The sequence below is a fragment of the Podarcis pityusensis genome (assembly GCF_964106645.2).
Source record: "Podarcis pityusensis genome assembly, chromosome: 7".
NCBI classification, from domain to species: Eukaryota; Metazoa; Chordata; class Lepidosauria; order Squamata; family Lacertidae; genus Podarcis; species Podarcis pityusensis.
In genome coordinates this window covers 50,023,049-50,049,957 of record NC_138031.1, presented here as the reverse complement: position 1 = coordinate 50,049,957, position 26,909 = coordinate 50,023,049, and the positions used below count along the sequence as shown (strand labels likewise).

Genomic DNA, 26,909 nt, shown 5'->3' with positions numbered 1-26,909 from the left:
AGATTTGCCAACTTCAATCCATAAACCAATGTCATAAGTACATTATAGTATAATGAAAATACAGAAGTCATTTTTGCTCTGATAGTACTATTGAAATTTATATATTTTATTAACAAAATGTATTTCATTTGACATTTGATGAAAAATTGTGCAACAGTGTTTCTAGAAGATCATAGTATCCAGGAAGCGTGAAGGCACCAGCAATGGTGTCTCACAAGAGGGAGAAGAGGCACCTTTGCAAGGTGAGCTGATGGCTCAAAGAAGATTAGAAGTCCCTGATTTTGGCAGAGGGCGGGCCAGCTGCTCCAAGTGGTGTCACAGGCAAGATCTATGTAGCTTGTGAGTTCACCACTGGTTTAATCTATCTGAATATGCCAAAACCATGGGATTAGGATTCTGTTTTGTGGCTGCAAATGTCAGTCCGTTACTGTAATGCCCTAATAAGTTGTTGGTGACTTTTCCACCTCTCTTTTTAAATAGTGTAATCCATCTGGGAAATGACTTTTGAAATTATGTTTGGAATAAATAATAAAGCTTTGAATCTGTACAAAGTGAAATTAGTTTACCTTGCCTACCTGAAGAAATTTGTCAATCCCCGTGCTTTGTGGAGTTGCTGAAAAAAACAGCTTTTTTTAAGTAATGCACTCCAGAGTATGAAACTACTTACAATAATCCTAGTTTGCTGTGCAGAGTAAGACTGCTGTCTTCTTAATTGGCTCAGCTACTGAGAACCTGTAACAAAACATCTTGAAAGAATCCTACCTTTCAGAACAGCACATGCCTGAGGCTATTGAATATTTTTTTGAAAATAAAAGCAAAACATAAAGGCAAGAGATTAACATAATAGTGAGGATAAATGCTTTCTTTTGTTAACAAAGGGATAAACTTACATTTTCAACTACACTGTCTTAACCAGTTTCCAAAAATTTAGCTGCTACAAATCTCCTCGGCACCCTTAACATATATTTAGAAATGCTGGTCACCATTTTTTAATATAATGATATAAGTGAGTTTCAAGCAGATTTTCAAAATCCTAGTATTCTTACAGATTAGTTCAGCAAACATGAAATATACTGCCATTAAATCCAGCAAATGACTGGCACACTTCTGAGAAGGCACAGTATTTTACTGCTTGGCTCTGAATACATATTCCACAAGCTGCAGAATAGGTTTCCATCATTATGCCTGCAAGATTTTCTACTGTTCTGACTTGTACTTTAAATACTAGTGTCTGTGTTTAATACAAATTACTTAAGTTATTGGACCAAATTATATTTGCATAATTTATTTTATATTTGATGAACTTGCAGAATTTGGCTTTCGGTGTTATGGAATATTTGTTTAACTATTGACAGAGCAGAAGCAGCACTGCCAACCTAATGAGAAGCTAGTGGAAAGTATGCAAGGAAAGAAAGGTTGTTGGAAATTTGGAACTGATGCTGAAACATTTAAACTTGACTGATGGAAAGCAATCCTCTTCATTTTGTCAAACTATAATGAAAAGAGAGGAAAACAATATGCATTTAATTATTTGTATAACTAGATGTCTTGTACGAAGACCAACACTTCTTTGGCTGAAGCACTGAATGAAATTTCATTATAAAAATGCGATTGCAAGAGTAGGATGATCTTGTTGACCTATACTAACTTTAAAAAAAATATGTTTATTGATTTTTGAGAATATAGATCAGAAAGATGTACAAATAAATGAAGATAAAATAAAAAACGTTTGAGTGAAGTACAGAGGTTCTTTACATCATCTTCAATATTAAGAAATAAACATGGAGAGATGATTTTACATCAGAATGAAATCAAATCAGAAACAGAATATTATTGGCTATTGACAATCATACCCACAATTTTATTTACTTTTTTAAAAAAATAAAAAAAAGCTGCTTTTGCAGATAGGTTCCTCTCAAATCTGCCAACAGCAATATAAACATTAAATTAGAATAATATAAAAATATATTACTATATTAAAATGTTGAAAATATAAGGTGAGGAACAAAAGTCACCACAGTTACTCAGATCAGTAGCTACTGCCAGGGGAGGGAGGATCAGTCTAGCTGTTAGAGGTTTTTTCATTCGAAAAGTACTTCAGAGTTAGCTGAAAACTGCAGGTTTGGAAAGAGACTGAGGATGCCTTCAATAGGTTATCAGCACTCAACTCCCTAGCAACCGCTCAATAACTGCAACTATTCAGTTGGAGTATTTCTTCACCTTTTTTGATGGCTCTATCCTCTACTGACCAGTCCCAAAATCCTCAACACTTAAACTGAGCATTGTAGATGAGAAAAAAAGAACCCTGTTCAGTTGTTTATCTCTGGCACTTGTTGAAGGCAATGAGCAAAAGTAAAGAAAGCAAGTGGGAATTCTTATATTAACAAAACTGGAAAATAATTATAAATGATGCAATAGGTGTGGAATCAGTAAAAGCCAGATTGGGTAATACCAGCTAATGGCGGAAAGGCTTTCCTCACCCCCAGTCCCTTGCTCATGTTTCCCAGGACTATTTCAGAACTAGAATAGTCCCACACAGTCTCAGACTATTCCTACGTTCTGAAGATCCAAAGTTGACCCTATCTAGTTGAACCTCAATTTGTGATGCTAAAGTATTTGAACTAAACACATATTTCTCTTAATCATTGTAGAAACATTTTAAGGCACTTCCCTGAGATGTACCAGAAATAGGGATATTTTGCTCTGAAATAGATCGGAATTAGATAAATGTTCTGTGGTATGTAGCCACCTGCCCTAATAAAGGAAAAATACCACTCACATTTGCAGATGCTTCAGAGTTTCAACCTATTTGACGTGTTTGTACAATTAATAGCAAAGCAGACAAACCCTCCCATGTGTCATGTACTGGTGTACCTTTTCTTCTAAAACAAATTGGCTATAGATCATGGGCATTATTTTGCAATGTTCAAAGAACACTGACCCAATGAGATTAATGTCTGTAGCTGAAGAGTTTAATTTGCTATGCAGCCTTGAAATTTGATGCCTCCAGTTTCTTTTGGATGACAGTTGCTAGGCTCTTCAGTTGATTTTGATTCATTATGCTAGGACACTCCAGGATGTACCTCTTAATTCCAAAATACACCTCCTAATATAGCTTCCCTGCACGCTTCATTTGTGTTCTTTCTCACAGTCTCTCCTGTGCTTGAGGTTTATTGTAGGAACTGCTTGTTCATCATTTTGTAGAGCAGAAATAATGCTCTTTGACACTTCTCATACATCTCAAAGTAGTATTTTACACCAGCTTGGTGGGCTTTTTGAGTTAACCATGTAAGGCTCTGAACTACTTTTCCTAAAGGCACATAATTTGCGCCATTTTTTAATTTGCCCACAACCTGATGTCTCAGACAGGTTTCTAGAAATTTATCGAGTCATACTTGGAAGTAATTCAAAGAAGATAAAAAAGCTCTTTCAACTCACCACTTTTTTGTAGCAACCTTTTGGCTCTTAAAAGAATATGTGCCTTTAATCAGCTTCTGCTGGTACAACAGCAGCCATTACCAGGTGGGGATAGCTTGCTCACAATAGTCCATGCATTGGTAACTTAAAGACTGGATTACGGCAGTACATTGTATCTGGGGCTTTTCTTGTAATTGATCCATGAACTGCAGTTAGTACAGAATGCTGTGGCATAATTGCTGATGGGAGGTATATTTTCCATGAACCTGAACCAGATCTAATCTGTTTTTTAAAAGATTGTTCTGAATGTTAAGCGGTATTGAAGCAGCCATTATACTGAGGCAGCTCACAGTTGCCACCTCTGCCCCTCCACTGCCTTTTCCTCTCACCTCCTCTTGCTAGAATGATTGTTTGCTACAATTACAACAAAATGGTGCAGACACAGCCAGCTGAGCCACATTGCCTTCCTTCCTCAGTATGCAACATTGATGGGTGAGAATGGTACTGTATTGGAGGTGGTGACAAAGGGGTGCAGCAGTAGTGAGGCAACAGCAGGGAGGAGGAGGAGGGAGGAAAAGGCATCCCAACCACAATGTCTCTGTACAACCCTTACATAGCATAAATTAGGCTGGCATGAGGCATGTATAAGACACCTAAGACTGCTGCCTGTCAATTAATTTGGAAAAGCAAATAGCTCCAAATTGGGCTAGCACTCTGTGGTTAAACCATGTCTCCTGCAGCAGTACCCTTGAAGTTTTGTTAACCAATATTTTTTCTGACGTGTGTTGGGTACTTCTAAACCAGGAGTGAGAAACTAAATACAGCCCTCTATCTGGCACCTGAGACCTGAAGCCAAGCCACATCTCCTCCTCAGGTGACATCTCTTGCTGACTTTCCTCTTAATTGTAAAAATCATATCTCATCCAACCCATTCTGATGAGTATATTTATAGAAGCTGAAAGATTAGGACCAGCTGGGACATAGTTCTGTTAGCAAGATGCACTCTCTTTCCTTTTCTTTCTCTTTGTGTAGGAGGCTTTAAAAAAAAATAAAAATGTGGAGCCCACTGCCTACAAAAATCATCAACACATTTTTGATCAAAAAGAAAGTGGATGAAAACATATACCCATTATCCTAAAATCTGTTGAAGCTTGATAGCCAATTTCCATTGTTATTATTTTTATAGAACATCTGGAAGGTGCTCTCAAGTCATTGTAATGGTGTAGCCCCTTGTAGATCACTTTATTTATCACTTCCTCACTAAGTTAAAATAGCTTTGTAGAACAAATTTTCAAAGTATAAAAAAATCTGGATTGGTTCTTATTACCACTCTTCAGAGCTTTACTTAAGAGCCTCAGGGAACATAACATGGCACTTCCCTAATTGCATGATTTGATATAAAATATATTTTGTGTTGTTAGTGCCTATGCATCTAGGTAGCAATAAAATGCTAGTAATGGCTTGAGATAGCCCTTTGCAATCTATATGGATCCCTGTGCTTGCATGTTGTAATCTGGGTGGTCTTCTCTCTAGATGATAGCAGGGAATATTGTTCCTTGTGCTTAATATTTCCTTCAGGGTATAGCAATAGTGGGAGCACCTCCCATCACAATGTCTACTCAGAGCCAGAACTGGAGGTCAGTGTGCATAGCTGCAGCAGGTCACTTGCTGTGCTTCTGGGTCAGAAGAAGGTGGTGACACAACCTGGTTTGGCTAAGCAGGAAGGAAATAGGGTATGCAATGTGCTTACATCACAACAGAACTACTTAGGATTATTTGACAGTATAGATCTTTTGCAGGTGTCAGAATCTAAGAAGAAGACATTTTTTTTTTGTTGGCAGATTAATACTGCTTGAATGAAATGCAACAGCCAGAAAGTTAATTCAAGAAATATGCTGTCTTGATATCCTGGGTCTACACAGCCAAAACAATCTATTATCTTTTTTAAAAGTTGAATATTGAAATTTTGCTCTAAGCATAGCAGGTTTGACAGCAAATAAAAGTTCATGGTTGATTCTAGTTCATGTTAAATAAATAAGTCTTGTGTGTTATTGTTGCCTGCCACCAAGTTTGTTAAAACAAGAATCATAAAAAGTTAACAATGAATAAATGCATAAAGCTACACCAGCCTCAATAGAAAACATACAAGGAAAACAAACTGATAAGTAACATTAGATAGGTTTGTGACTGAGCAACACTTGGTTTGGTTAATGTTTATGTTTTGCAGCATTTTCAGGATGTAACAGCTTTTCTTTTGAAGTTATCTCTGAAATAATGGTTCATATTTTTTCTGCTTAACTTCAAAACATTACACAACTACATAACTAACTACTTGTAACACCCCACCAACCCTGCTAACTTCAATTTTCAAAAACAAATGTCCTGTAGAAAATGAAAAGCACAAAACTTGAAGCTGCTAAAAAATAATAATTGTAATAATAAGTAATAAAGCAATATTTGATTATCTTTCTCAAATACAAAAGAAAAATTAATAAAGCTGTGCCTGTCAAAGGTCAGTACAAGGAGCACAGATGGTGCTGTGGTCTAAACCACTTACCCTCTTGGGCTTGCTGATCAGAAGGTTGGTGATTTGAATCCCCGTGATGAGTTGATATCCCATTGTTCTGTCCCAGCTTCTGCCAACTTAGCAGTTTGAAAGCATGCCAGTGCGAGTAGATAAATAGATACGGTTGTGGCGGGAAGGTAAACAATATTTCCATGCGCTCTGGCACTCGTCATGGTCCTCTGTACGCCAGTAGCAGTTTAGTCATGCTGGCCACATGACCCAGAAAGCTGTCTGTGAACAAACGCAGGCTCCCTCGGCCTGAAAGCAAGATGAGCGCTGTACCCCATAATCGCCTTTGACTGGTCTTAACCGTCCAGGGCTCCTTTACCTTTACCCTTACTGCTGTGCCCCTCTGGGGTCTGTGGGCTAGGCTGCTGCCTAGTTGTCCTAATGATAGCATTTGCCCTGGTTACATGGTTGACATTTACTCACAGGCTTAAAATTATTCAGAGTTTTATGTTCAGCCCCTCTGCATTTCAGATTAGTTCTGTTTAATAGAAAAAGTGTTGCCAGAAGGAATGTTATAATAGTGCTGGTTTTGCCATTGCCAGAAAAGCTTTGATTCAGTTAAAGCAATGGAAACTAGGACTCAGTAGAAAAGAGGTATAGAGGAATCTTGGAATGAGCAATAAAAAACATGATATTAAAACAAAAGTAACTGTGTGTGTGTGTGTGTGTGTGTGCGCGCGCGCGCGCGCGCACACACACACACACACACAGTATTTTATTGACTGTAACAGTGTATTTATATAGTGTTACTATATACACTATAGCAGGCATCCCCAAACTCTGCTCTCCAGATTTGAGACTACAACTCCTATCATCCCTAGCTAACAGGACCAATGGTCAGGGATGATGAGAATTATAGCCCCAAAACATCTGGAGGGCCGAGTTTGGGGATGCCTGCACTATAGTTACAAGAGGGATAGCACTTTTGATTTTTAAAGTACAAGCACTGTCACAGCGAGCAAGAACTCTTTTAGTTATGGCAGTGATTTCACAAGTGATTGAAGAAAACCTTGTACACACCCTAACATAGGGGTTTTTGTAACCTGTGGGTATGCGTTGCTTAGTATGTAATGTAGAAGAAAGTCAGTAGAGGTTTCTAGATGGCTGCTGTTTAATTATGGTTAACTGGATTCCAGCTTTTGTGGACAAATGCAGTCATGACGTTGCATATGTTTTATAACAAAATGCATTTTTTCTCATAGATAAACATTGTATCCATACAATGTCATGGGGATTTAGAATTTGTGGCTTTTTATTTGTGGAAAGTGGTGATACTTGTCAGAGCATAATGGCTAACAACATTGAATGACCTCAGTCATTAAGTAACAGTCTCAGTCAGTTTTATTGCACATAGCCAAAGGCTGCCGCAATGTACACAGAATTATTTGACAATTAAAAGAAAATATACTGAATTGATAAAAAGACTTAAAACATTTATATTATTAAAACATTACATACTCTAAACAGAGCTATAAAAGTACCCCAATGTGCAAATAAAAACATTAAACAATAAAATTCATAAGCTAAAATCATCACATGGTCACTAATGTTAAAAACAATATCAATTAATACAGTGTGCAATTTATACTCAGAGTTTGGTGACAAAGATAGAGCATAGCCTGAGGTAGATAGATAGGATCAAATAAATTCATCTCCTTTACAGTTAATGGCTACCTTGGCTATATAATTTGCTCTAATTTTCCTAGCAGCAGTTGCAAAAAGTGCTACACGCCAGGTCACATACTTATCTGTGTCTGCGAGGAGATATAAAATCATGTCAAAGGGGTTCTGGCCAGGGGACCCTGTCGTTATAGGTACTAAAAATCTTTTTCTTGCATCATTATATACAGTGCAAGATATAATGCATAAGGTCCTCTACTTCAGAACATCCCCTAATGCAAACACATTCGTTTTTTGGTATGCCTCTGTGCCTCCCATCTCTATAAGCAGAGCTTATTGTATTTAGTCGTAGCTCTGTAAAAGCTTTTTGAAGTTGTGCAAAAGTCAGTTCATTAAAATAAGATATGTGTTCATTGGCCTCTCTAAGTTTAAAATACAATGGGGCGCATTTAGATGTGCACATAGAGTTTAGATCATTTTTAGTTGCCACTTCCCTTATGATTCGTTAGTCATGAAGTAATAACGTACTCAAGTGAATTGTGATGGATGTTTGCGTATGGAGACAGTCATTCTGTTTTGTGAAGATAAAGTCTGATAAAAGAAATGTATCAATAGTAAATAAGAGAATTATATTGACATTGCCTTACAGGATTGTTCTGTATATATTGACGTAATAACCTATGTATGTGTGTGAAATCTTTTGCATACTTACATTACAGATATATTTATATACAGTACCTGAAACATACGATGTCATTTAGAAAGCATACAATCCAGGTGTCAGAAGTGCTTGCACAAATTTAGAAAACTGAAAGTTGAATGCATCTTCTTGAAGTAAAGCTGTGCTGCTTTTCATGTATTAGAACTGTTAATAATTTCTTTTTTCAGTGTCACCATTTCTTATTAAAATGTTTATAATTATTGCATTTGAGTATTTGACATAGAGGATACATAGCAGGTGTTATATGGGAAGAAATGTAGCAGTACTAACTAGATTATTCTTGACCAGGTTTTGCAAATCTTCAACCTCTTGGTTAAGATAGAAAGTATGCTTAGCATTGATACATGTCATCCCAAAGCTGGTTCCCCCCAATCTGCAAATGATAGTTGTTGTCTGTAGCTTTTAAATAAGATTTCTATGTGAATCTTTAATTAACATTTATGGTAAATTCTAGGCTGTACAACCAAACAGTAATTATACACTACAAGAATAAGACAGCAGAAGCAGCAATAAAAAATAAATAAATAAAAATTGGTGTGTGGGGGTTGGTACAGGTGGGCACCTGCTGAAATCCACATTCCTGTAGAGGGCCCTCTGCCAATAAGCCACAGCTAAGGTGAGACCCACAAATGCATATCATGTGTGGGAGTAAGCCTTCTTTTCTGCCTGTTATCCCCCGCCACCTCTTCTCTCTCCAGTTTAAGACTTTTTTGGGAGTGGAACCTGCAAGGAGACATGAATATTAGCAAAAGTAGGGTGCATGCCTCCATTTTCAGATGAACCCATCTTAAAGTAGTCTGGTCTCTGTGATGATAGCTATATCCACAGTTGGCTACTCTGCTGTAGGTGGAAATAGAAGGAAAACGTTTTCCTGTTTTTTTAGAGAACAGCAACATTTCCACTCTTACATCATTATGCACTTTAATGCTAAATCAGTATCTTGCATTTATCAAGGTCATAGGTTGTGAATGTGTCAGGAAGAGCAGATCACAGCACATATACACCAGAGACATGATTGCATTAATTCAGTAAGCTTTTGCTGGGGAAATGAATTGACAGAGCAACAATGTGTCAGCCACCTGTTTTTTTGTTTAGTTTTTACTATTTTCCAGTTTGATGTTTGTTTAATGTTCCTCAGAACAGTAATAAAGTTATTCGTGGCTTGTATAACCTAAAATACTGCTCATGTTATGGCCGCTCTGTAGATTGGTTATGAATATTCATTTACCCTTGGAAAACACAAAGCTTTTCCTTTTCTGCAAACTTACAGAGATAATCACACACACAAACTAATTGGGGAAGAGCAGGAGGTCTTAATTGGGTCCTGCAAGCAGCCATCTTATTGAGAAACTCTTTCAAAAGTTTAATGCAGCTGCATGAACATACATAGGGCACGCCAACACCGAAGTGACTGCAGAAGCCAGCTGGTTATATGGTGGCTGTGCATCGTCATTGAATCTCTCATAGGCATGAACCTACTGGATCAGAGGGCAGCTGGTAATAACTTATGCCCACGACTGAGGGCAGAGGCTCACCATACAGTTAAAGCATATCCAACACACGTTTAAAGCACATGACTTCTCCAAATAATCCTGGCAAGTACAGCTTGTTAATAGTGCTGGGAATTGTGGCTCTGTGGGAGGCAAGACTACTGTTTAGAGCAGGCTTCCTCAACCTCGGCCCTCCAGATGTTTTGAGACTACAATTCCCATCATCCCTGACCACTGGCCCTGCTAGCTAGGGATCATGGGAGTTGTAGGCCAAAAACATCTGGAGGGTCGAGGTTGAGGAAGCCTGGTTTAGAGGGTTCTTTGTAGGAAGTCATGGGTTTTAAATCTGCATTGGATGTGCTTTAAATGTAAGGTGTGGACGAGCTGTTATATGCAACAGCTTTGCATCACTACATACCCATCAAAACAGCTTGCACATAGGCACCAGTGATTTAAATCTATTTGAGACTAGAATTGGTAAAATTACTCAGAGGCATCTCTTAGTAGGTTGGCAAACTCTAGTTTCTTTAGTACACCAAATAAAACAAAGTTTTAAACAATGAAACTAAAGAGAAATGTTTCCCAAGAAAAGAAGACAAAGCAGGTAATATCTTCATGCTTAATTATATTCACACACAAAAATGTAGAAGTTGAATGAGGTCTCAGTTACCAAAGGCAATAGCCAGAATAATTTGCTAATCCAAATTCCTGATACAGTTGTAGGGACTTTGTATTGACTGAATATGAAGCCATGAATTCAGACAGTCAAAATGTCTTGATAATGATAATCTGTATTGTTTATGTGATGCCTCCTGTTTATCATTTCAACAGATTATTTGGTGTCACTTCAGTTATTCAGACCAACTGTTCAAGCACTTGGAAAATTATAACTAACCAAAAGTTGTTTTGGTATCACCATACTAGTCCCATCTTGGTGCTCCTGTTATACTATACCCTAGCAACTCTCATTCGACTTTGGCTCCATGAACCTATTGTACAGGTAAAACAACCCTCTTCTTCCTATATAGTAATGAGAAAATCTTCAGGAAAAGAGTGTAGACATCATTTCAGGATGCAGCAATATTTGTGCATAAAATTTAACAAATGTGCATTGTGAATTACTAAAAAGAGATGACCTGTTGTATGTAATTCAGGGCAGAACTACCGTACATGTTAGTAGAAAAATTATTAACCCATTAATTTCCTTATAATGTAAATGCCAGGGGTGGGCGCTTCAGGGAAGACAGAGTAGGCTAGAGAGAGTGCTTTGCACAATAGAGGTTTGTTCAGATGCTCACTAGCTCAGTAATAGCTCATACGTGAAAAAATTAAAAAATTGTCCAGTAGCACCTTAGACACGAACTAAGTTTGTTCTGGGTATAAGCTTTCGTGTGCATGCACCCTTCTTCAGATACCTTATATGTGGTGTGACATAACATGGCCTTTATGAGTGCATGCTCTATTTATTCATTGTGGTGATGTGTGCTCTGGATGAATATTCTTACACATTCATGTGTCATTTGGCTGACTCTTGTAACCTCCCTATCTTCTCCATGCCCTGGGGTGAAGGGGAAGTAAACATGTAGTATATTGTGCTGAGCTGGTCTGCCCATGAGGCAAGGTGCCTCAGGCAGCAGGATCCACAGGGGTAGCAGGTCCAGACTCCAAGGAACTCATTGTCCACCATTGCCGGCCCTGATACTGTGTATATATATCCATTCATGGAACAGATTCCCCTTCTCCCTGCAGCCTCCTGCAAACATCCAAATTCTGCTTTAGAGGGTTGGGGGAAAACCCTGGAGGAGATGGGGAGCTGCAAGGGGCAGGAGAGTAAGAAGAATTGCCATGTTGCCCATGAGTAATGTTGGCAAGATGAGGTTACATTACCTCTTGATGTTTGCAGTGTTGCTTAAACCTGTCTACCCAAAAATTTGTTGAGATTGATTAGTCTTCATTCTTGTCTGAAAAGTTCATATGGGCTTGACTGGGAAAGCTAAACACTGCCTAGATTGTAAACTGCCCTGTAATCCTTTGATCAGGCTTCCTCAACCTTGGCCTTCCAGATGTTTTGAGACTACAGTTCCCATCATCCCTGACCACTGGTCCTGCTAGCTAGGGATCATGGGAGTTGTAGACAAAAAACATATGGCGGGTCGAGGTTGAGGAAGCCTGCCTTGGATGAAAGGTGGTATATAAATTTAATCCTATTTATCTTGGCAAGCAAATCCCCCTCCCCTATTTTTAAAGCGAAACTTAGCAGCTAAATAACTGGTTATTCTGGAGTTAACATAGCCATTTGTTCTTTAGCATATACCTGATGATGATGATAAATCTGGTAACAGGGAAGAGGAAACAGACTGCACTCATGTCCAAATGACTGCAGAAAGAAGGCGCAGTTTGTGGTATACAAGCCGCTACACAACAGATGAAAGAAAAGTAAGGTCAAATATAAAGTAGTTGGATTATAATTATCCACTTAATGATCAGGAGTGCTATGTTTCATGTTTCTGACTTTGTATGATGATACAGTTTGTACAATTTTAAGCACAACATAGGAGCGAATGTTGCTACAAGCACTTAAAAAATACAAATATTGCAGTATAAACGTACCACTTAGCATCTCCTGATTTTAACTAGTGTCTTGGTTTTCAAACATTTGACATAAAAGCTGCATAAGAGTTGTTTTAGGTGGGCTTGTGTGCATCTAGTGGGAATTTTGACTGCTTTTCTTTTAACGATAGCCTTCTATGTAGCATTGCAGGATTTCTCAAAAGTAGTTAGCATAATTATTGTGTTTCAACTCATTTGAACCTTCAACTAGAAACAATGTTGTAGCGTGGAAAATAGATGTTAATAATAATAATAATAATAATAATAATAATAAGTGGCAGTGGCGGCGGCGGCAGAATAGTAGTAGAAGATATGCATGCAGTGATTAACACATTCCTCAAAGCAAATGGTCCATTCGGAACCAAAGCCTAAAGCTATTAAGAATATTTTACGCTTCAGCTATAATTCTTAACTAATAAGCTATTCTTGCTTTGCTTTTGCAGCTTCTGTCAATGACTCAAGATGATCACAAGCCATCTGATGTTAGTACCATTGTCTCATTTTTGGAGTTAATTTGCACTGTGAATTTTTATTATATTGTTTAGAGATAAGCCTTGTTCACACATTACTCACACAAAGGGACAGAGGTACGCAGTCCCCCAAAGGGACTGTGGGGACATGCGGTTCACCCCATCTCCAAGGCTATGCTCCTCCCAGCCCTCATGTGTTGAGCAGCAACATCTAAAGCGAGGAGACTTTTATATCCTTTTAGCCCCCCAGCTCATCTTCTAAACACCTGCTGAAAAAAATATCTTCCATTTGGCTTATGAGGCTTAATAACATGGTTTGCTGTTGTATCACTATGTATTGTACTACTCAGTTATTCTTACAATATTGTGATTATATTACTGATTTTTATTTTGTATTTTATTAACAGTTGTTTGCTTCCCTGAGACGTTTTGTTAATGGGAAGCCTACAAGTTCTGAGTTGTATCCAATCCTGCTTCAGCAGAGTTTCACTAGCATAACAGAAGTTCAGTTTCCTTTCCTCCCCCTGCACATCCCCAAATCTGGTCCTAATGGTCTCCCAACAGTACAAGGGTTAGAGGAAACAGGAAGTTCCATTGTGTGCATTGAAGTATGTTGTACTAGCAGTGCTGCAGTGTTGGATACAGCCCATAATGAATGATAACAGGCGCAACAACAGCACCATCTGGCTCAATAGAAGATTCTAGCCTTTCAAGTTATCTGCCTGCAAACAGCTTAGAAGCAGAAGTAGATGTGTGACTTCCTGCCAGACTTTGAGATATTTTGAAATAGCTGGGTGCCCACAACCACTCTTTCTATTATTTACAGATCATGGGCAGCATCCAAATAAACAGTTCTGCAAGTGCAAAGGCTTTTGACTATGCAACGGAACTGCCTCTCCCTGTATACCCCCTAAATTTATTCTGGGGGTTACTGCAACCCTCTGGAGAAGATATAGGGGACAAGAGGGGGTCATTTACCTTTACCTTTAGGACAGTAGTGTTAGACCAATTTGGATGTTGCATTTTGTCATGTGTGAGAATTGTTTGGACTTCTGATTGCCTGTTAATCATGTAATAGTTGATATTTAATGTGTAGGGCAACTGTGGATAGATTACTGTGCATCATTGATATTTTTGACAACAAAAGTGATAAAAATGTATTGTGTTTATTTTAAAAGGATTCATTTTCTGTAACTTTAATTCAACAGGTTCTTCTAGTGACAGTGAATGGTACACCTGTAGACTATCAGAGCATACACCCATTGTGTCCCATGGAGAATGGGCCTGCGAGGGTAGATATGTATTCAAGACCGCACTACAAATGGGACCCAACAGTTGATGACTTAGGTAGTAGTGAAAATTGTTTGGGAATAAACACATGTTCTTTTTATGTCCATTTTGTTCTGTCCCACATTCCTGATAGGAATACATTGTTATTAAGAAGTGTGCTTAGCTTGGCTATGAGCAATGAATACATGATTGTGGTGGGCAGAAAAAGGTCCTGTTGTGTGACAAAGTGAAGATCCAAACACATGCCAATTAGCACCTGCTTGAATTAATTCTGGGATATGGGAATAAATGAGTACCCACCAGCAAGCATACCCCACTTACACTAAAGTGCCCTTTCTGCATTTCCTGAGAAGTCCAAGCCCCTCCCCTTTTCAGCAAGGGGAAGATCACCTTGCTAATAGCTTATGTATATCAAGAATGTTCCTTTTGAGCATTTCCTGAGAACTTCCAAGCTCACTTACTTTAGGATTGGCAAGAGTGCCTTGCTGAAAGCAGAAACACCCCAATGGCTGTTCCTTCACCATGTGACATGACAGTTCATTAACTCAGGATGTCCTAGGAACTCCCCACCCATGTCTTTTGTTATGAATTGTCCCTCCTGCCCTTGTGAAAAATCCTCTTTCACATTTAGAGTGAGACAGTAAGATAAGTTTTTCCCATGAGTGGGAGCAGAAGGCACCCCCACTTTCTTCAACCTGTGAAGAAATATATTTTGTGGTATTCTGGCTTAATCTTCCCCACCCAAAGTGCTCCACACTTCTCTGTAATTCAGTCCTCTGCACAGGAGATTGCTCCACAAGCTGAGATTTTTGAGTTGCTTCCAGGAGACTGATACACAACACACTTTCTCAAATCATACCACTCCAAATACAGACTATAAGAGCATGAGTCTTTCTTTCCTCAGCTAAGCCTTTAGTAGAACTTCCTTTCTCACCTCTCCCTGTGCTTTCCTGACTCCAAGCCATGTTCTTTATTTTGTTTCAAGGCTAGTCAGGAACCCTTTGCAGAGAGACAGCAGCTAGTAACTTTCTAAAGGACAAGGTTTTTCTATTTTTGAACGATTTAGTGACTTTGGCTGAGCTGCCACCTTATTGGCCAGCCCACCACTTCCTGAGTCTTGTTAAAGAGAGGGATTCCCATTGTGCACAGATATAGATATAGATATAGATATAGATATAGATATAGATATAGATATAGATATAGACAGTACTACAAATTTACACATCCAATTTTAATTACCAAGCATCTGAATATTCTATACTATGATAGCCACTTCTACTATTATCCTTATGAGAAAAAGAGGATTTGGAGCCTCATGGTCATACCATGAATAGATCCAAAAGTTCTCTTCAATGAGTTTCAGTTAACAGAAATCTAACATAAATAGAAATCTTCCATGAACGAGACAATCCCCAAAAGGGAGCCTTTGAATACAATTCATGTTGAGTTTTGCAACTCATGCAGTTCTTTTTGTCCCCTCAGAAAAGAAAGAGGAAGAAGAAGAGGAAGAAGAGGATGAGGAAGAAAATGTTGAGGAAGAAGTGAATCCCAAAGTTCATGCAATGGTCACAGTTTTCCATTTTATCATGAAGCAAAGTTATGTTTGTGCTCTGATTGCCATGATGGTAGGTTATATAACATCTTTGTTATAGCTCTGATAACAAATGTCCATTTTGGTAACAAGACTATTTTGTGGTCAAAGTCCTACAATTGATCATTATAATTGTTACTCCTTTTAAATTTGTAATTTTTCACTCAGCATTAGAAACAAACATGCTTAATCTAATGAAATATTTCCCTCATGTTAATGCTCTTATTCTTCAACCATTTGTGTATTGTCCCTTGCAATCCTTTATCTGCTGTAATGTAGACATATTACTTTCATTACAACTTCCATTTGGTCCTGAGGTAGTAAAGAGCAGGAGTTTAAATTTGTTGTTAAATATGTTGTAGTCCTAAACGATCCAAATAAAAGTTACCCTGATTCATGCTTAGCGTTGTGCTCAATTATGTCTTTGTACAAACCAAGAAACATGGTTTAAAGAAACACTGATTAAATAAGCCAGCTTTATAATTCAGGGTTTTAAGTTAGCTTATTTTGAAATTGTTAACCCTTGATCTCTAGATAGTATGGCACAGCAAGCTGTGATTCTGTAAGAATAGGATGCTGAAGTAACAGGTTGCTGGCCTTTGATCAAAGAGGGCTTTTCTTATAAAAATAAAACTAAATGATGCAGAAGTTCTCCTGGCCATGTGGAAGAAGGATGGTGGGGAGTTCGCGAACCTGAGGCTTCCCGATTATGTAAAACTCAGAACTCAAACTAGGTCATCTTTTTTTAACAATCGATCAATTGTAAGCTAACAGTAAATCATGGTGGTTTTTAAAAAACCCATATTAAATTCCAGTTATTAGCTATTTATGCCATTGTCTATATTAATATGAAAACACATGTACATTGCTAATCTTTGCTGGATTTTCAGATGACTGGAGTGTTTCTGCTGTAGCAATATAAAGACATAAAATAAAGGAGAAAAGTGCCTCAGTGTTAACTGTAATTCTCCTAGAAAAACTTCTCGGTTGTGAAAGTTTATGTCAGCTTTACAAACAGTAGCTTCCCAGTTCTCAATAACTAATGGGAATAGGATACACCTCTGACTTAGAAACTTAGCACTGTTAAGAAAACCATATGCTTACATGTTTTCCTTTTAATGGACATAATACTTCCATTTCTTTTTCTTTTCTCTTAAGGCCTGGAGTATTACTTACCATAGCTGGTTGACATTTGTGATGCTGATATGGTCCTGCATACTTTGGATGCTGCGTGACCGAAGGAAATATGCTATGATCAGTTCACCTTTTATGGTGGTATATGGAAACTTGTTATTAACATTTCAATACATTTGGAGTATTGATCTGAATGAGAATGAACTTCCAACGGTTTCGGGATTTCTAGAACGGAAAGCTCCTACAGAATTAGCATCAAAGGTAAATAATGTTTTAAAATGGAATCAATCTGAAGCCAATGAGATCCTCAGTTCATACAGGATTTTACATTAGAAGTAAAAGAAGTGAAAGGATTGTTGTTGTTGAAAAAATACAATGTGTGCAAGCTGTGAGCAGGATCTAAAAAGTCCTGTATGTGTACACCTAAAGCACCTTGTATGGGTATACCCGGGGTGCATTCAGATGTGGGGAATATTGCATTAGTTTCCTTGATTTTAATGCTGCTGTTTCTGTCCCATCTTCTAAAATTCCTTTCACATTATAGTACCCGTTGCGTTACGGAACTGTGACTTCTTGACTGATATAACGGCATGTCACACTAAATTTCATTTACACTAATGGGAGTGAAATGGCAGAACAATGGCACCATCCTTGGACAATGTCACTATAGCCCCAGTCTTTGCACACATACATGCTTCTGTGCTCCCATTATTGATCTATGAAAACAGCAGGAAATAAATTTATACTAGTATACTGCCCAAGTTTCATAACTTTACTCCTACAATTTTTTGGCTTAACCAGGGTTGCAAACAGATTATTTCTGCCACTAATTAACATGGGAACGAATGCTAAACTTTCACTATGTTATACTAGATTTCAAGAAGTGGCTTTTATGTTGTGTGAAAGCTCAAATATAATATCACATTTAGTAGTCTTTTTTTCTGAAGCAAAGTAGGTACAAAATGTTTCATGAATCCCACTATTGCATTTCATTATTCCTTTGTCTCACTAGCCTAAGCACCTTCATTATGATGCACTAGATTCTCTCTCAAAGTGAATTCTGTACTACTTATTCCCTGCTGGCTACTCCTTAATTTATAATGAATGTGAAAATGAGCAAACACTATATTATCTTCTCTCAAAGGCAGCATTAGTGCTCTTAAAACAGATTAAATGGTCCAGAGGTTCTGTTGGATATGTTGTACACTTTCTCTCATTGATGCTATAAATTTCTCTCAAGAGATTTAACTGCTTTAATATGTTGCCAGCAACTTTGCCATAAACTTTGATTGGCTGCTTTGTAAAATGTCTTATCTAAAAGTAGTGGCTATCAGAAAAATGAAATTATGGTATCAGCAAAAAAGATAAATGTATACACCATAGTAAGTGAGTGACATACCCTAGATATATTTCACTGAATAAAAGACACTCTGTGGGTTTAGACATAAATTTAATTTTGCTTTCAATAGAAAATGACAGATAAATAGACCATAATGCTCTCCGTTTCGTTTTTCAAAGTGTATGCTCTTAAATAGAAAATGAGTTGCTTTGTAGAAGAGACTGCTCTCCAGAGAGATTTTGAAAATGGAAGCACAGTGAAATATGTAGGCATTTGTATGTGTTAGAAAATGCAAAAGAGAAAAAGGAAGAACCATGAGATACAGAACCTAGTCAGTCACAGAGTAAATGTACTTATCGCTGTCTTTGGGAAGGGAGAATAAAGTGCTGTTTCACTTATTCTTTATACATGAAGGCACCACCCAAGCCTCTGAAGATGAGGTTGCACAATGCTCTATTGTATTCTATTCTATTCTTATTTTATTAATGTTTATATACTGCTTAACTACATTAATCTGTGAATGTTGTAACCACCTTAAAAGTACATAATCCTACATGTTTTAAAAAAACTGTTGACAATCAGTGAAGAATTAAGATAATGCATTTTAAAGGCAAAGTTTGGTAGGAATTTGGCATGGGTGGCATGGTTCTCACTGACTATGCAAGGCACAATCAGGGAATGACAATATTTTTAAAACACTACCTTTTCCCTAAGTAGGTGAGAGTGCTGCTGGCTCAACAATCCAGGGGATTAAGAGAAACTGACTACAAATCAATTCTCAAAGGACAGGACACAACACAACACAACACAACAACACAACACAACATAACAACATAACATAACATAACATAACATAACATAACATAACATAACATAACAACAACATAAAACATAACATAACATAACATAACAACATGAGGGAAAGTGCAGGCACTGAACAGATGTGTAGTCTGTTATCAAAACCATAAGTAGAACCTGCAAATCACTGAAAATAAAGATTGTGTTATCATATGAAGTACATCAAGGATATAGAAGTGTCTCAACATAACTGGAAGAAGATGAGGACCTGTTTTGCACCCATCAGCAAGCACAATCCTGCCCTCTTTGTCTCTGTCTCTCTGCCTCTCATAAAGAAAAGGAAACTAAATTCGAAGCAAAGTAGAGGACTGGAGAGTTATCTACATTTCTCTTCTTCCACCAGAGGCAGCCATGCCCAGTTGGCTGGCAAACTGAAACCAAAAGGCACAAACAGCACTGAATAAGGAGTTGTTCACTGAAAGTCATTTGTGTCCATGGGTCATGTCTTGTCACTGGAGTAGAGCTGAAATTTCTTATGGAAAAAAAGGGTAATTTTGCAAAATTTTCTCTAAATTTAGTGACCATCGCACAGAAAATGGTGGGGAATACTTAGAGAAAATTCTGTAAAATGAAACTAGATCTAGAGCTTTGTGCGTAATGGTGACCATCAAAACAACAACAAAGCAAATCCTTAAAAATGACAAAGAAGCTAATGGTTCTCGCAAATTCTTTGCTCACAAATCAGGTGAGAGTTCTTGGAGGGAGCTTGTGTACAGTTATATTTGTGACAGATGAAAAATGGAATGAAAGGTACCGTATTTTTCGTTCTATAGGACGCACCGGCCCATAGGACGCACCTCGTTTTTTTGGGGGGGGGGGAAATGAATAAAAAAAATTATTCCCCCCCACCCCCGCGGCTGCCGCCCCAAGCCTCGCGTGCTTCGGACTGCAGGTTACCGCCCCAAGCCTCGCGCGCTCGGCGGGACCTCCCACCGGGCGCGCGAGGCTTGCAGACACTCGCCCGAAGCACGGGGAGCCCTCCGGAGGGCTCCCGGTGCTTCGGGCGACAGGCTGCCGCCCCAAGCCTTGCGCGCTCGGCGGGACCTCCCGCCGGGCGCGCAAGGCTTGCAGACACTCGCCCGAAGCACGGGGAGCCCTCCGGAGGGCTCCCGGTGCTTCGGGCGACAGGCTGCAGCCCCAAGCCTTGCGCGCTCGGCGGGACCTCCTGCCGGGCGCGCAAGGCTTGCAGTCACTCGCCCGAAGCACCGGGAGCCCTCCGGAGGGCTCCCCGTGCTTCGGGCGACAAGCTGCAGCCCCAAGCCTTGCGCGCTCGGCGGGACCTCCTGCCGGGCGCGCAAGGCTTGCAGACACTCGCCCGAAGCACCGGGAGCCCTCCAGAGGGCTCCCCGTGCTTCGGGCGACAAGCTGCAGCCCCAAGCCTTGCGCGCTCGGCGGGACCTCCTGCCGGGCGCGCAAGGCTTGCAGACACTCGCCCGAAGCACCGGGAGCCCTCCGGAGGGCTCCCCGTGCTTCGGGCGACAAGCTGCAGCCCCAAGCCTTGCGCGCTCGGCGGGACGTCCTGCCGGGCGCGCAAGGCTTGCAGACACTCGCCCGAAGCACCGGGAGCCCTCCGGAGGGCTCCCCGTGCTTCGGGCGACAAGCTGCAGCCCCAAGCCTTGCGCGCTCGGCGGGACCTCCTGCCGGGCGCGCAAGGCTTGCAGACACTCGCCCGAAGCACCGGGAGCCCTCCGGAGGGCTCCCCGTGCTTCGGGCGGCAGGCTGCTGCCCCAAGCCTCGCGCGCTCGGTGGGACCTCCTGCCGGGCGCGCAAGGCTTGCGGACACTCGCCGGGGCTGCAGGCTGCTGCCTGCAAGCCTTGTGAGCCCGCGGGAACTCCCACCGGGCTTGCAAGGCTTGCGGATAGCTTCCTGAAGCCTGGAGAGCTAGAGGGGTCGGTGCGCACCGATGCCTCTCGCTCTCCAGGCTTCAGCGAAAGCCTGCATTCGCTCCATAGGACGCACACACATTTCCCCTTCATTTTTGGAGGGGAAAAAGTGCGTCCTATGGAGCGAAAAATACGGTATATAGTTGTCTCATTTTACCATTCATTCCCAAATAAAAGCACAGTTTTAGCATCAAGATGGCTCTAGAGACATTTGGGGGCCAGATTATGTTGGCAAATGTCTGGAAGATGTTCAGCAATATCATCCAGTTCTCACAAATTATTAACAGCAGGAATGGAAACCTGTGGCTCTCCATATATTCATAAACTCTAAGTGCCATCATCCCCAAGCAGCATAGAATAGCATGATGGAAGCGGTAATCAAACATCTATAGAGGCACTGTTGCCCCATCCTTGAATTACAATGTCAACCAGAGTGTGTCCATCTCGTAAGTACAATGTCGTAGGTAATTCTATTAGATAATGAATATTAAACAACGTATTAGGTGTTCTAACTTTCCCCCTCTGTCCTCCTCCTCCCCATTTCTCCTTGCAGATTCTTTTTGCAATTACATTTTGGCTACTGCTGAGACAACATCTCACTGAGCGGAAAGCTTTTCAGTTAAAAGAAGCTGTTTTATCAGAGGTAAAAGTTGAAGAAGAAGAGAGTGAAGAAAAAGGTAAGTACAGATTACATTTAAAAGATATCTGAGTGCTTAATGCATTCTGTGCATTCTGAATGCAATCTGTGAGCCCAAAAGGGACGAACGTGAGAAAGTGTGACAAAGAGGAAAGTGAGACAAAGAGGAAAGTGAAGTGGTAGTAGAAGGTGCAAAGGGCAAAGAAAGTGACTTTGATGGAAATGACATTGTGTGGGGAGTTCGGCTGATAGAAAAGTGAAACAGGGCAAATGAGGAAAAGACAGTGTGCAGTAACGAAGTGGGATATACAGGCAGCAACTGTTTTTTGCGCGGGGGTTACGTTCAGTGTTCGAAACTCCCATTGTTCTAGGCACATTTTGTGACGGAATTTCATTAGCGCAAGCAGTTTCTAAGCTCTGGGTGCAGTACTGTGCCTAAGATTTCAGATTAAAACTGCAGAATGGAAGGAAAGAAGGAGCTTTTTCTGGCTCCCCACTTCCAGCTACTCTCTGAAGACTGGAGAAAAGACCCTGTTAAGAATATTTGGGGGGTGGCAGGGGAAGGACTAGACTATGTGAAAAATGAGTCTACTCTGCCCTGTTATGTCCCTTCCCCCCACTCCTTTCCTGGCCACTTCCAGGTTGCGGTGATGCACACGTGTGTGGTCGCACACATATTGGACAAGCATAAAACGGTTGTTGCCTTACTAAGTGAGGAATTTAACTGAAATTTAGCAGGGAGAATTAGTGATATTCTGGGTCATTTTGCATGTTGTGCTTCTGTTTCTTTTCTCAAGTGTAAAATGCCATTTTGAAGAACTTTTGCCAGATAATGAAATTTTACCAAATTATATTTAAAATGATATGGAAGATATTGGCTATATATGAAAATGAAAAATGAGTCTACGGATTTGTGTTTTCATTGAATTACCCAACTCATATGTAGATCAGATAGTTCAAGTGAGGCAAGCTATAGAGGTCAAATCCCATATACATGCATCTTATACTAAAAGTCATCAGTATCTAGAAAACAATGACTCAATTTCAGTTGATTAGCACTGAAGCTAAGACAAGGTCGGTGAATGGTTCCATGGCATAAAATGCAAATATAGGGAATTCAAACATCATGTGAATCAGATCCCAGTAATGCAAGCCTTCCATTCTATATCATTGTTGCGGAGCCCCCTGCAGTGCTCAGTCTGGGCAAGCCAGTTGCGCTCCCCTAAACTATCTCTGGTAACTTCCCAGCTGCTACTCATCCTCTCCTTTACCATGGGATGAGAAGGAGGCTGGCAGGTAGTGGCCTAGCATTAGCTCACCTCACATGAGTAGTTTCTCTCTGCTCCCTTACCTGCTTTAGCTTTTCCTGTGCTCTGTGTCCTGCCCAGTGTAGTTGCACTCTGCCCACAGTAGTCTTCTTGTTTTTACCAACAATACAAGACCATGTAATATGAACTAAGCAAAAGTAAAGTTCATAACATTTTGTATTTACAGAAGAGGAATCCCAAAAAGAGGAAGAAGAATCCCAAAAGGATGAAGTGGAGCAATTGGAGGGAGAGGAGGAAAGAGGGGAGGAGGAGGTGGAGGAGGAAGAGGAGGAGGAAGAAGATGTAATGAAGGTCCTGGGAAACCTGGTGATGGCTATGTTCATTAAATACTGGATTTATGTCTGTGGAGGAATGTTCTTTTTTGTCAGCTTTGAAGGGAAAATTGTCATGTACAAAATCATCTATATGATGCTCTTCTTGTTCTGTGTAGTCCTATATCAGGTAAGTTAAACAAAATGTAGGGTTTTTTCAGCTTGTTACTTTTTAATTAATGTAATCAGGGTATATGTTTAATTACCCTTACTATATTTTTAAAACAGCAATTGTTTGTCCTAAGCAATAGGTTTGGATTAGAAATAATTTAAGTCCTATAGTGTGGATTACTCTTTATTGTGGATTTAACCATCTCTTCAGTCTTCTTGTGATTTCAAGAGTAAGGGTACAGCACAAGACAATGGCAAGCACACATTTCCTAACCACCAAGAGCCTATCAGCTCTGGAGTTTGTTGGCCATTAGGGTGGAAGCTGCCTCATACATTCTCCTGGCACCTGTAGATTTTCTTGGACCTGGTGGCCATGAGAGACGTCTTCTTATACCCCCCCCCCCCCAGATGTGACCCTCTATTAGCTGCCCCTCTTAATTTATTTACATCAAAGTCAGATTTTACAGAGTGATGCCACTCCCTGTGCTTTCCTGCAATAGTGAGGTTACGTAGCAATGTCAGCAAAACAATACAGAATTCAGAAGAAAAACATTTGAGTCCTAATCAAGGGGGTTTATAAAGGTTCCGCAACATGTCCTTTTGCATACAATCTGTTTAGCTCTCAGACAATGTCTTATACAAAATCTCCCCTATTAGCAATGCTTAGTTCCAGTTCCTCTTTTATGAACTATGTTCTCCATGCCCCTTTTTGCCTAGACTGTGTCTACTTGACAGTGTCCTCAGCAGTTAACATAAACTGGGGGACATCACCTACTGAAGGTGATGTCTGAAGACCTAACCTATTGACAAAGTCAATGAAGTTTGTTTACCAAACTCTGTATAAAGAACTTTTGGCAGACTGTAGCTATGCACTCATTCACATATTCAAATATAGACTTAGCCTTTAATGAGATAGAGACAGATTTCTTAGATTACTGCTGTAGCTTTTCACTACCTCATAGTGTTGTAACTGAAAAATAGTCATGGTTCTTCAGATCTCTTTTTTCTGGATATAAAAATTTAATAAACTTGCTAGTTCCTTATCTGCTAAAAGAAGGTAATAGATCAGAGTAACTTAAAAGATAAAAATTTAAAATTATGTGAATATATATATATATATATATATATATAATAAAATTGATGACTGCAACACCAACCATAGCCAAGAGAAGCTCTTACACTGGTGGTTAGAAAGAACAGGAAGTGGTTTGATGGGCCTTCCTGGGCAGATAATTCTGAGTGCCCTCATGGAAATAATCTTCTCCAAATGCTAACCAATTTCATGTCAAACAAAAGGGAACTCTAATCAAGAAGTTTTTCTTCTCTCGCTCTCCCCCTGTTTCTACTCACCTATGCAGCAATTAAAACGGTGCATAGTGGAGTTCAGGTGGGTTACTGCATGCAGGGAGCATTAACTATGCCACTTTAAAGACCAGACAAATTACAACTTGTTTCACAGTCTTGGCAGTTTTCATTTAGTGCAGGAAAAGTTATTTTTGACCCTTCAGAATTTGGGCTACAGCTTCCATTACCTCTGAGCACTGGCCATGTTGACTAGGGCTGATGAGAATTGTGGTCCAACTAAACCGTGTATTCCCTATCCCTAGTTTAGTGTCATATTTATCGCTGCAGTTAAATTGCCTTAACAGGCCTTTATATGCCTGGCAAACAAGAGGCAGACCACAGCCCTTCAAACAATATTATCGACCTCCTCAGTAAACAAGAAATCCAACCACAATCCATTGAAATTGCCATGTCCAAATTGAGTTGAATATAAGCAATTATATTTATAAAAAGCTAACAATTTGCTTTACAACATGAATTTCTGGTTCCCAGGTGCACTATGAATGGTGGCGGCGAATTTTGAAATATTTTTGGATGTCAGTGGTGGTTTACACGATGCTAGTACTTGTTTTTATCTACACATATCAGTTTAAATCATTTCCTGGGTTGTGGAAAAACATGACAGGGATGAATGAGAAACAGTGAGTATTTTCTGTTAACATAGTCTCACCTTCTATTAACAAATACATTATGGATTTGGGTGTTGCCAGTCCTGCACAGAAGTCTCATTGGTATGAATGCAGGTTAAACTAGACGGTGATGGATTTTTCTTACTCATGCTATCTGTTCAACCACACATATGAGATGCCTGCAGACCAATATTTGTTTTATAATGAAATGATTTTAGAATGTTGTATTATTTTATTGTTGTTAGCCGCCCTGAGCCCGGCTTCGGCTGGGGAGGGTGGGATATAAATAAAAAAATATTATTATTAGTATTATTATTATTTTATATTTTATTTTAATTTAAAGCATTTCTTAACTGCTTAATATTTTAAACATCTCTTAAGCAGTGTCCACTATGTACAATGTGAAAACAAAAATATGGCTATCTTTCTAATCCTAGCCCTAAAATGGGGAAGTCCCATATTATGCACGTGAGTCAAAGTTAGGAAGAACAGTGTTTCCTTTGTGAAGTTGGCTGCTTGTTTTCCTCTCAGCCATATTTATTTAATTTTTCCTTAACTTTATCTCCCTTTTCTTTCTTTTTCTCACCATCCATTGGCTACAGTTTTGTTCATTTTTCTTCATCATAAAAACAATGCTATTTCACTGTTACCTAATTTTGAGTGGCTCATGGATGATCGTTTTAAAAGTGCTGCAGTTGTGGGGCTAAGCTTCCTGGCTGATTGTATTTTATTCATTACACTGTATTGTATTTCAAGACAAGCTTTCTTTCCACATGATGGTAACACACAAACAATAGCTTACCATGCACAATAGACTTCATATCTGCTAGCACTGGGAGGAGACAAACCATGATCCCTGGTTTAACATAGGGATAGTGATAAGCCAAGGTTAGTTATTAGCTTGCCAGTTGTGGTTTCTTTAAGCAAACTTCACATCCTGGCTGGGTGGGTGCACTTCACTCAGACACAGTAAGCCATGGTTTTAATCTTATCATGATCTGCAAAGGTAGCCACTGTGATTCCAAATGTCATGATTGATGTTGTAAGCTGCCCAGATGACTTCTCTTGTTGTTTGACCTATGAATAGTATTTATTTAAACTTCTCTGGCTGCTCTAGCAGATTCATATAGTTTTCTGGATAAATTAGTTACTTAAAAAAAAAAAAAAGTTAGAATGCATGATTGCATAATGCAGAGGTTTTCAACCTTTTTGAATCCACGGCTCCCTTGACCAACTGCATTCTTTCTGCGGTACCCCGTGGGGCTCAGGACCCCAGTTATGTCACCCCTTGCCTGCAGAGCTGGCAGCCCCTCACCCCTTTTTGAACACCCTCCCTTGTGGAGTGTTTCCTCAGCCTCCTCTCCCCATTCCTTGGGAGTCCTCTGGGCAGCCACCACCACTGCTCCTGGTCTCTGAACTACCCCTCTGGCCCAAAGAGAGGTGCCTCCTCACACTGCCCCACAGGGGCCTGATGCCCCCAGTGTTAGTGACCCAAAGAAGGCTGGCTGAAGGTGAACATGAGGCCAGCATCTTACGTTGGGTGGCAGCAA

At 39.7% G+C, this 26,909-nt stretch overlaps 1 protein-coding gene across 8 annotated transcripts in view; it reads left to right on the top strand.

Annotated features, from left to right (window-relative positions):
• Positions 1-26,909, top strand: part of PIEZO2 (piezo type mechanosensitive ion channel component 2) — a 215,677-nt gene that overhangs the window by 129,438 nt on the left and 59,330 nt on the right. For all 8 annotated transcript variants that reach the window (XM_081014068.1, XM_081014067.1, XM_081014063.1 and 5 more), the window contains exons 8-16: positions 10,655-10,823; positions 12,131-12,259; positions 12,877-12,915; positions 14,112-14,250; positions 15,676-15,818; positions 16,943-17,179; positions 21,553-21,676; positions 23,131-23,405; positions 25,223-25,371. In XM_081014068.1, the coding sequence (XP_080870194.1) occupies positions 10,655-10,823; positions 12,131-12,259; positions 12,877-12,915; positions 14,112-14,250; positions 15,676-15,818; positions 16,943-17,179; positions 21,553-21,676; positions 23,131-23,405; positions 25,223-25,371 (1,404 nt within the window). The remainder of the gene's footprint in view (positions 1-10,654; positions 10,824-12,130; positions 12,260-12,876; positions 12,916-14,111; positions 14,251-15,675; positions 15,819-16,942; positions 17,180-21,552; positions 21,677-23,130; positions 23,406-25,222; positions 25,372-26,909) is intronic.